Source organism: Sinocyclocheilus rhinocerous, unplaced genomic scaffold (assembly GCF_001515625.1).
Source record: "Sinocyclocheilus rhinocerous isolate Xijiao unplaced genomic scaffold, SAMN03320098_v1.1 scaffold864, whole genome shotgun sequence".
NCBI classification, from domain to species: Eukaryota; Metazoa; Chordata; class Actinopteri; order Cypriniformes; family Cyprinidae; genus Sinocyclocheilus; species Sinocyclocheilus rhinocerous.
In genome coordinates this window covers 1346685-1357677 of record NW_015645567.1, presented here as the reverse complement: position 1 = coordinate 1357677, position 10993 = coordinate 1346685, and the positions used below count along the sequence as shown (strand labels likewise).

General features: G+C 36.7%; 2 protein-coding genes and 1 pseudogene across 5 annotated transcripts in view; 1 reads left to right on the top strand and 2 right to left on the bottom strand.

Moving 5' to 3' along the window:
* Positions 1-4078, top strand: part of rilpl1 (Rab interacting lysosomal protein-like 1) — a 20625-nt gene extending 16547 nt beyond the window's left edge. For 2 of the 4 annotated variants that reach the window (XM_016510600.1, XM_016510596.1), the window contains 2 exons: positions 1808-1912; positions 3329-4078. In XM_016510600.1, the coding sequence (XP_016366086.1) occupies positions 1808-1912; positions 3329-3464 (241 nt within the window). In that variant the 3' untranslated portion in view covers positions 3465-4078. Of the gene's footprint in view, positions 1-1807; positions 1913-2469; positions 2950-3328 lie in introns of those variants that run through there. The other 2 variants (XM_016510599.1, XM_016510597.1) reach the window with 2 other exon arrangements.
* Positions 4079-5909: 1831 nt separating this feature from the next.
* Positions 5910-6768, bottom strand: LOC107706748 (U11/U12 small nuclear ribonucleoprotein 35 kDa protein pseudogene; annotated as a pseudogene).
* A 9-nt stretch (positions 6769-6777) lies between these two features.
* LOC107706747 (N-lysine methyltransferase KMT5A-A-like) overlaps positions 6778-10993 on the bottom strand; it is a 10548-nt gene continuing 6332 nt past the window's right edge. Inside the window, exons 2-7 of the mRNA XM_016510551.1 lie at positions 9920-10076; positions 9618-9819; positions 9463-9500; positions 9134-9237; positions 8861-9051; positions 6778-7597 (exon numbers count right to left, since the gene is read on the bottom strand). Coding sequence (XP_016366037.1) covers positions 7387-7597; positions 8861-9051; positions 9134-9237; positions 9463-9500; positions 9618-9819; positions 9920-10076 — 903 coding nt within the window. The 3' untranslated portion in view covers positions 6778-7386. The remainder of the gene's footprint in view (positions 7598-8860; positions 9052-9133; positions 9238-9462; positions 9501-9617; positions 9820-9919; positions 10077-10993) is intronic.

Below are 10993 nucleotides of genomic sequence, written 5' to 3'. Positions count from 1 at the left end.
TTAGAGCTGTAACGACAATACCGTGATACCGTGAAACCGTGATATTTTTGCTTAAAGGCCGTTTCACACTGAGCGCGATGCGGAAAAGCGAGGTGAATCGCCGACGAGCGGTGCTTTCACACCGAGCACGAAATGATTGTTCGCCTTCTGCTAATTCACGCCTGCACGCTAGGTGGCGCCGACCAACAATGCATTTTTCCTCAGATATGTATCTAGTAAATGGATTTAACATCATCCGCTGCTCAATATACAGCATTAAATTAAGATAAACAAAGTTTGGTTCTACACCAGAAACACAAATTATCTATAATGCTTACAAGAATAGGCTACATCCTAAAATATAATTAGAAGTACAATTAGCATCAAGCTACACTTGAAAATGTTTGTAATTATTAATGTATTTGCTTACCCACTTTAAACCATCACTTTGATGTTTGTTTACACTGGTTTTCGAAACAGCGCCACCACTCTCACCCTTTTGTGCAACAGCAGCTGCTCTGGTCACGTGATCCTAGCTAAAATCTTATTGGACGGCCCGTGATTTCGCTTTGCGTAACTGAAAAGATTTGTCGGACTGGTTCGAAAAAAAAAACATTTGCATTTTCGGTGCGCGAATGTTCGCGGTCTATGTGGAAGCATCCATAGAAATCTATTGTTTTATTCCAGCAATAAAATAAACGATTTTATCCATCGCATCCGATATTCATTTTGCTAACCTCAGTGTGGAAAGGCCTTAAATTGTGAGATAAAAATTTGCAATTACTTTCTTTATTTTTTACTCCATGGCAGAAACAAAAAAGAATTGCAAGATGTAAACTCTGAATTCTGAGGAAAAAAAGTCCAGATTGTGAGATATAAACTCGCAATTGCAAGAAAAAAAGTCCGAATTAATAAAAAATAGCGATAAAAAGTTACACTTTTTTTATTCCATGGTGGAAACTTTCATAGTGGAAATTCCATGGTGGCTTCCATACATGTAGGTGTGTATGGATATATATATATATATATATATATATACATATTCATACATACATACATATTAGGGCTGTCAGTCGATTCAAATTTGTAATCTAATTAATTACATGATGTGGCGATTAATTAATTGAATTAATTGTAAATTACATTTGGCTGTGAAAATACCCCCAGAAGATAATTTAAAGCCATTATTGTGTTAAATGAGAAAAATATCAAGTAGATATTACAAAAAGTGGCTTTAGAAAATTTTATTACACATAAATGTTTAAGCTACAATTGCCTAACTTAAACTATGGCACGTAAAAGAAGATAATTTGAGAAACATCAGTATTTTTGGTTCATACAATGAAAGCCATTGGTAAACAACAAAAATGAGCAAAAACAGACAATATTGTAGCCTATCAAAAACACAATATTAACTTCTTATTTACTGAACTGTTGTATAAAATCACATTTGCACTCGTGCTATTCGGGACAAAAACAGCACTCGTGTGATATTACTCCCGCTGCTCGTGATATCGCTTATCATAAGATATCAATATGATACAAAAAGTCATACAGCGGCATTTTTTGCCCCAATATCTTACATTTTAAGGGCATATAACTGCATTTTATAGGCTACATCATGCAGTGAGTTGTTGCCCTGCATCATATTTGTCAACAGTTAACTGTATGAAATGTAAGATGACCTACAGGTCTGGGGCGGGTGTGTTAATTGCGTTAAAAGTTTTTAATCGTGATATTCTTCCTTAACTAATTGATAAATTAGCGTGCTAAAACGAAAAGCCCAATATATATGTATTGCTAACTTATTTTTTAATCACATTTACAGTGACGAACAGGAGGAGGAAACAGGCCCACCACTGCCAGACCCCTCTCCTACATTTCGGCCAAGCTCACGCTCCAACTTTCAGCCCGAGTCAGGGATAAAACGACTGTGCGTACTGCTACAAGAGCCAAACATGTACACACACCTGCACACACTTATATTACAAACATCAATCTTATAAATCAGCATAATTTTGCTCCTTCGTGTTTGGAACAGCCTTTGCGTTAGGAGCACAAATATGATGCCCAAGAATGTTAACATTGATTTCTGATTTAGAAATGTTTACAAATTGTTGCATTTATTCAAAGCGACTTGCATTGCAGTCAAAGTATACATTTTATCAGCTCATGCATTTCCCTGGGAATTGAACCCATGACATGCTGTTTGAGCTGAAGAATCACAAGACCATTAAAAACGGTTACACATTCACTAAACTGCAGCTTGACAGACACATTTAGAGTTTTATGACATGTTATGACACATGTTGGTATCCATATACCCTTGTTTTACTAAAATCTTAAGGCATGACCATCATTAATGCTGCCATATGCATCTGAAATGCTGAAGACTAGGATGTGACCAGATGAAGCAGAATGACGCTACAGGTGGTTCTGGGTGTATCTTCTCTTTGCTCAACTCTCCATATCTGTGCCTCTTTGTAACAGGATCTTCACAGCCATTATGCCGATGGTGGCGGCTGGGTTGATTCCAGATGACCCCACTTTACAGCCAATCAGACGACTTATTTCCCTTGTACGACCTTTTGGTGGTTCACCTCTGTGTTCTTTGCTGTTTTAACACTTTATCCTCCCTGCATGTGATGGAGCTGCATGGCCCCCTCATCTCACCCCCCCTCCCTCATTAGAGCCACTGATCGTAAAGAGCACATTCTGATTGGCTGATTGTGGGGCTATCTGTGCGACCAATCAGCAGGAGGATCGTTAGAATCAGCCAGTCAGAATCAAAGTCCCGCTCACTCCTCTAACGGTAGTGCTGTGCTGTTACTACTATATAACATTGAGTCTGTATATTGGCAACTAAAGGAGTGCTTTATAGAGGTGTAGGGAGATTAAACGCTTGATTATCACTGCTTGTGTGAGCTGAAATGTGTCAAGCAAGAGCACAAATACACAGCAGACATTTGTGAGATGCTTTTTGTAAATTTATATCTGGAAAGACCATAGTGAGACTGTAGGGATGAGGTTATGGTACAGTAGGTTGAAATTTTTTTTTTGCATTACATGAAAATAATGCAAAAAATGTTTTTTTTTTTTATAGAATTCTTGTTTTTGTTATTTTGATTTTGATGTGAAATATGATTTCTTCATGCAGTGTAGCCATAAACCGGCTGTGCTTTTTTTTCCAATAGAAAATAACACTTGAAAAGTACTTAAAAGCAACATAATAAACAACACAACTCCAAAACATTTCTGAAACATTCTAGTTTATTAAACATAATTTACAGACACATTCATGCATGACAATGCAAACCAGTTGTGCTGACGCCCTGTGTTACGTTCGCAGGTTTAGCTTTTTTTCCCGTGACAAAAACCGAGGCTCTCAGGGGAGGATGCCGCAGATGGGTGACAGCTTCGGCTCGTGGGCGGGGAAACAGGACGTGTACACAGAACAGGCCCAGGAGGCATTACAGCACATGTAACGAACACACACTAACCACTAACCTGCACCATGTGACCGTATGCCACGTTTGCGCTCCCTTTCATGGTCACTTTCACAGCACTACGTCTGCAAGCAGATGAGACAAGAGCTCACAAAGGGAACATGGGGGACGGGGCCGTTTAGAGTTACTGATAGATTGTGGCCCTCACCTTCGCCCAAAGATACTGTGAGGGAGTTTTATGTGCCTATTTTGTTAGATAGACATTTTATTGCTATTGCAAACGACTAGTTACTGTAAGTAGATGACGCGGACAAATAGATTTCAGACATTATTCTGATGACGTTTAAAGAGAAGGTGCCTTCAGTAGATAAGATACATATCTATTTTTAATTCAAATTGAATTATGAGTGAGAAGAATTATGCACGTGGCTGAAGAAAAAATTAGGGATTTTAATTTTTAGTTGCTACGCCCAGGCCAGAGATTGTCTGAAAAGGATGGTGGCATTATATGTTGAATTATGTTTTTTTGAAATTGCACAGTAGCCTGATTTTTTTTTTTTTTTGGCACACTGAAATATTGAGAATTTAAAGGAATATCAAGTATTCAGAATTTCATGTCTATTGACATCCTTCATGACGTGCTGTCGGTTATCACAGAAAATAATTTTAACTGGTCCCTTCTCTTCTGCTCACCAAGGCTGCATTTATTTGATCAAAAATGCAGTAAAACACTAATATTGTGAAATTGTATTACCATTTAAAATTTTTGATTTTAAAATGTAATTTATTCCTGTGATCAAAGCTGTATTTTCAGCATCATTACTCCAGTCTTCAGTGTCACATGATCCTTCAGAAATCATTGTAATATGCTGATTTGCTATTCAAGGAACATTTCTGATTAGCATTAATGTTGAAAACAGCTGTGTTGCTTCATACTTTTTGTGATATTTTTCAGAATTCTTTGATGAATAGAAAGTTCAAAAGAACATTTGAAATCGAAATCTTTTATAACATAAATGTCTTTACACTTTTGATTAATTGAATGCATCCTTGCTGGATAAAAGTATTAATTTCCTTTAAAAAAAAATCTGGCTGACCCCAAACTTTTGAACGGTTGTGTACTTCTTTTCGAAACCGTGTATTTTAACATTTTTCCCATAGCAGTGCCCCATATACTTCTATTGTACATGCATTATCACACACTGAGTAGCAAGTCAAATTCATTTTCTGTGGCAATTGATAGCATGTCACAGGTTCTGAATTAAGTCTTTAAAACCTGGAATCATGAAACAAAGCTTTACACGCCTCAAGTGTTTCTGCAGCACATTAAAGCAGAACAATATTAATAATCCATAGTTTACTATTGGCATCTGAAGTATCTATCACATGGACAAATGTCATTCACCAGCGGTTTTGCATTGCTTAAATGGTGCTTTCACTGGCAATAATAGAAGTGTTGAGTAGAAGCGTGGAAATGCGTACCTATGTTAAAGTATGTTGATAAAGGCAGCTTTGTAAGCTAGAAAAATACATGCCTTTGGGCCTTAATTCAATTGTTGAACAGCTAGTACGTCACGCAACTGAGAATGATATCCAGTAACAAGAACTGGATCAAATGTATCGTTATGAAGGATTATGCATAACTCATCTCATTGTGTATTAAACTATTTTATACCATGTATTGTGAGAAACCTTGAGTCATTGAAACGCTATTCGTATGGCAAATTATTTGTTCTTTAGTACAAATCTAATTGCTGAAATTAACATTTAAAGGGATGCATGAACATTTAGTCATTGTTTACTTAGCTTAATGTCATTCCATTTTGTATGACTAAATAATGTCAGCATTTAAATGTTTGAATTAACTTATTTCAAACTAAATTCACTTAAGTGGAAAACAAAAATTAGGTTACTTACACTTCCATTCAAAATGGTATCTTCTGCTCTCCAAGGCTGCATTTATTTGATCTTAAATACAGCAAAAACTGTTATATTGTGAAATATTACAATTTTAAATAACTTTTTTTATTGGATATATACTGTATATTGAAATGTAATTTATTCCTGTGATCAAAGCTGAATTTTCAGCATCGTTACTCCAGTCTTCAGTGTCACATGATCCTTCAGAAATCATTCTAATATGCTGATTTGCTGCTCAAGAAACATTTCTGATTATTATCAATGTTAAAAAAACAGTTGTGCTGCTTCATATTTTTGTGGAAACCATGATAGATTTTTCTCATAGATTTTGTTACCATTGCCATGCATTATACGACTGATAGACTGCAACGGTTGGACTTAAAAATCATCAAATGTGTTCTACTGAAGAAACAAAGTCACCTACATCTTGGATGCCCTGGGGGTAAGCAGATAAACATCACATTTTCATTTCTGGGTGAACTATCCCTTTAAGGGAAAAAAAAAATCTTACCAACCTTAAACTTTATTGTTTGGATAAACTTTTATTTCAAACTAAATCCACATCAGTGGGAAAAAATCTAGAATAAGAAAAGAAAGTCTTGTATGCAAAGCTTCATTCTCGGTCTCTGTAAGAGACTCTGTATCGTCTGTCTTCCTTTCTGTTGAAGTCTCTCTCTCGGCTTCGGTCCCGGTGGTGTTTCGAGTCTCTTTTCTCTTTGTAGTAACCTCTATCATTCCCTCGATCCCAGTCGCTTTTCTTCTCCCGCCATCGTCCGTGTTCCCCATCTTGTTCTTGGTCTTTTTGCCTTTCCTCCCTCCCACTCGATGCATCCCATCTATCCGCTGATCTATTCTGGGGCATCATGGATGTCAGATTGATGGGCTTCCGGAAAGGTCTATCCCTGCCTCCAAACCTCAGCTGACCGGACTCCTTTTTGCCCCCCTGGCCTCCTCCGAGTCGCCGTGGAATCCAGCCTTGGAGCATCCGCTCTTGTTCGAAGTCCACGAAGAGCTCGTATTGGTCCACCACCAGCTTGTTGGCGTCTCTCCAGGCTCTCTTCACCGAACGCTCCTCTTTGTATTCAACGAAAGCATAACGCTTGGAGAAACCAGTCACGATGTCCCGGACCAGATGTACCCTGCGGATGTCTCCAAACTTGGAGAAGACTTCCTGGAGCTTGTCCTCAGATGTCTGTGGATTCAGGCACGCCACAAACAAGGTTAGGTGAGGGTCACCGGTCACACCCTTGTTAGGCTGGTAACGGGCCATCATGGCCCTCCAGACGGCTTTGTCGTGGGGCTCTAAATCTGTGCCATCGATGCTGCCCGCTTTGAGAGGGTCGTAAACCTTCGCCAATAAATAAGAAGCATTTTCTCCAGACTTTTGGACACCCCTGTATATACAACGACACAGGCAAAGCATTGCATAAAATCATTTATTTAAACAATGCATCTACCATCTCATACAGATTGATTGGAACACTCTCAGTCAGCTTTTGGTCATCAACACTCAGTTTTTGTGTAACAGGTACTGCTTTGTTCAAGTTAATCACGACACACTCAGCATTGTACAACGGTCACATTTCAAATGATATCCAAGTTTGGTTTCACATTCCAGTTTTCTGAACCTTTTAAAATGTCGCTCCTTTTAGCATCGGCTTTCTGCTTCAAACATAAACGTTTGGGCATTATAAATAATTATTGCTAAGCCTCTAACTACCTTACATTAGATTAGATTAAGAAAACTCTTATAAAAATGCAGAAAGTTGGACTATAACTGCATGCTTTGGAAGCACTGATCTACCAATATATAAAATATACAAAAAGAAATGTGCCGAAACTAGCATGTCATAGAGCAGGATAAATATCTTAAAAGTAGGACACGTCGAATATGTACCGCAATCTAACGTGTTTGACATGTAAGTCACTGTGTGACATACCCATACACTTACTAGCCCAAAACATTCTGTTTACTAAGGCAATGATTACATTAAAAACGGTCTAGTTAAGAAACAAGGTGTTTTTCCCTCCTCTCAGTACATTAATGCTTCAGCCATGGGTGAGCTTCTATCGAAGCTTTACTGCGGTCGCCGTAGTCGTAAAGAAGTTCTTCTCCTTCCTGGATGTCTCTGGAGGCCACGAGGATAAGGTGAGGTATTCCATTAATATCATGGAGTTTGGTTTGACAATTGCCATTTTTACTGTGGTTGATGAGCCTTCCCAATCGATCTGACTCTTTCGTAGCGTCCACACTGTCGGAGAAGAAGTGTGCAAGATTTCAGACAGCGTTTAAAATTGTTTCACTGCTAATTAAAGGAATATTTCAGCCAATTTCTGACAATTTACTTACACTCAGGCCATCCTAGATGTAGGTGAGTTTGTTTCTTCTTCAGAACAGATTTGGAGAAATGTATCATTCCATTACTCGCTCACCAGTGGATCCTCTGCAGTGAATGGGTGCCGTCAGAATGAGAGTCCAAACAGCGGTTTGAAGTTTAAAACGTCTTAATAATGGATTTGTTTCTAACAAACGCACAGCTTTTCACTTCACAACATGTTAATTGATGGACTGGAGTGGTGTGGATTACTTGTGGATTATTGTGATGTTTTTATCAGCTGTTTGGACTCTCATTCTGACGGCACCCATTCACTGCAGAGGATCCACTGGTGAGCGGGCGATGTAATGCTACATTTCTCCAAATCTGATGAAGAAACAAACTCATCTACATCTTGGATGGCCTGAGGGTGAGAAGTAAAAATGTATTGCAAACAGTTTTAATTTTGACTTTAGGACAGTTTACTACAATTTTCCTTTGAATAAATTCAAGAAAAATTAGATAAAACAAATGGAAAGTGCACTGTAACATTTTTGTTGTTGTTGTAATTTTAACGATAAAAGACCGTAAAATGCTACAGTAAAGAAATAATTGGTTAACAGTAAGTTTACAGTACAATTTTAAATTTTTACATTTAACAGCACAGTTTACATTTTACAGTAAAATACTGTTAAATGTACAGTTTTGGAAGTGAAAAAGAACACGTCATCTTATAATTGAGTGAAAACCGTAAATTGACATTCCCAGAATTCCCTGTGAGACATTGTACATTTGTTGGTTATTCTTATCAGTTATGTACATTAGGGTTTTGTTAAATTGTATGTTGTTCAAGTACTGTTTATTTTATTTAGTGTCATGTGTGTTACCATGAGGGTGTTTTGTATTTGTGTGTATTACACCTTCACTTTCTATAGTATTTAAATCAGCTTGTGGAAAAGCTATTTGTGATGAGAAAGTGACAATGAATCAAAGCTCTGGTGGTTGTGAGTATATTATAAAGGTACAAAACAGATTTTACTACTTTAGAAAGTTATTACATTAACAACATATCAGTTAATGAAATATACGTTTTTTTACTGTATATTTTGTTTATGATGGTTACAGCTGCCGTTTTTTTTTTTTACAGTAAATTTCACAATTTTTATTTTTTTTTACAGTGGGTGTGCTGCTTGAACCTACCAATATGTTTTGCTGAGATACTGGAAGTAATACATGTAGCAGCCAGTGGCTGGATCTTGTGCGTATAAAGCCTCCCTTTGTTTGGCGTCCGTTATCTGCAGCAGATCTCCATGATACTCCACTACATACTGGCCTTTCTGGAACTTCTGTGTGGCGAAAACTCCCCTGCCCTTTCCTTCAATGCATCTGACCTGTCAAGAACAACATGAAGGTACGCTTGCATCCATCCAGCAGAGTTCATCATGAAACTGAATTCATCATGTCCAAAATTACCATCATTCCATTCTCAATCCCGTTTGTGATCAGCATGTCTATGTGCCTCTTCTCTTCACACTGTTGACAGAAAACAGGCATATGCATTAATATTATAACTTCGGCTAATATAACGCCTACGAAAAAACAATTCTTAAATGTGTGTATATATATAGTATTTATAGAGTTTTAGCTTTTAGTTTTAATTACTTTTTCTTATTTGTAAGTCGCTTTGGATAAAAGCGTCTGCTAAATGACTAAAAGTAAAGTAAAAGTACTTATTACTGAAGCAGTCTTACAATAATTAGTTGCATAATAGGACTAGGTGTTATGATCCCAATATTCAGCACCATTTAGCCGCACCATAGAACATTTTCCCTTCACCATTCTATAAATTAAATCGTCATTACAAAAAGCTAGACAGCAAAGTTGCTCGTCTAGTTGCTGAACAAAATTGAAAAAATTAATTCCTTCAATTTTTAGGCAAGTGCATCATGTGACTTACATTCTCGGTGCGGATTTCTTTACTTGAACTTTGCGACAGGCTCGTTTCCTCTGACTGGGGGAAGTGACGTCACTGCTGGCGTGGATGTATGAGGCAGTGCAGTGCAGCTGATGCGTTTTCTCCTCAGCTCTGTGCTGCAGCTCTTCATTCACAGCCATTTTTGGGAGGATGAACTCACCATTCACAGTACTGCCTCTCCTGGCTGTAATACACACAAATTAATGACTTTAATAACAACAAATGCAGTGAATGTGATTAATGTCAAGACAGAGAGATAATGCATTTATTTCCTCCATCCTTACAATCTCCATGCTTCTGTGGCTCATTTTGCGTGCAGAATAATCGTGAAGTTTTCCCGTCTTGGATGAGTTTGACAGCGATGGCTTCATGATGCTGTGATTTCGAGCTGCTGTGCTGTAAGAGACGGTGAAATGGCGAGTGTCCGTTGCATATGATGTCCTGCAAAACAGTGAGATTTAGAAAGGAGGTGCCCACTGACTTGAGCTTTCTGTGCGTCTAAGCATAAAGTAGTGGCGTACATCAAATTTTGTTTTATGGGGCATAAAATAATATGCAATGGAGTAAAACGTGGTCATGTATTAGGTTTCCAATTCAAATACCAGACATGACAAAGCACATTTTGTAGTCAATTTACACACTGTTATAAAGAAAAATAAAGAAAAAATAAATAAAAATGGACCTGCACACATGGTGTATATTATTATTATTATTTTTATTGTTGAATGCCCACTGACTTGAGCTTTCTGTGCGTCTAAGCATAAAGTAGTGGCGTACATCAAATTTTGTTTTATGGGGCATAAAATAATATGCAATGGAGTAAAACGTGGTCATGTATTAGGTTTCCAATTCAAATACCAGACATGACAAAGCACATTTTGTAGTCAAAATTTACACACTGTTATAAAGAAAAATAAAGAAAAAAATATAAAAATGGACCTGCACACATGGTGTATATTATTATTATTATTATTTTTATTTTTGAAACCCTACATTTAGTGTAAATATTTTATTTAAAAAATCCTTTGAATTATAATTCGAATCAATTGTAATTTTCACATATAAAACAGTATCAATGATATAGTATTACACTTTCGGTAAAAACTGTTGCCATTTTAATTTTAGTTTGCCTTTTTAGTAATTTTGTTGTGCATTTTTATTATTTTTTACTAGTTTTGTGTTTTTAAATATGTCTATTTAGTTTTTAATATTTTTGTTTAATTATATTTTCGATGTTTTAGTACTTAAATTTAAACTAAAGAAATATGAGAAATGTAATAGATTAAATGTTTTTTATATTTTATTTCAGTTTATTTATGGATTTAGTTAAGAAATATATATATATATATATATATATA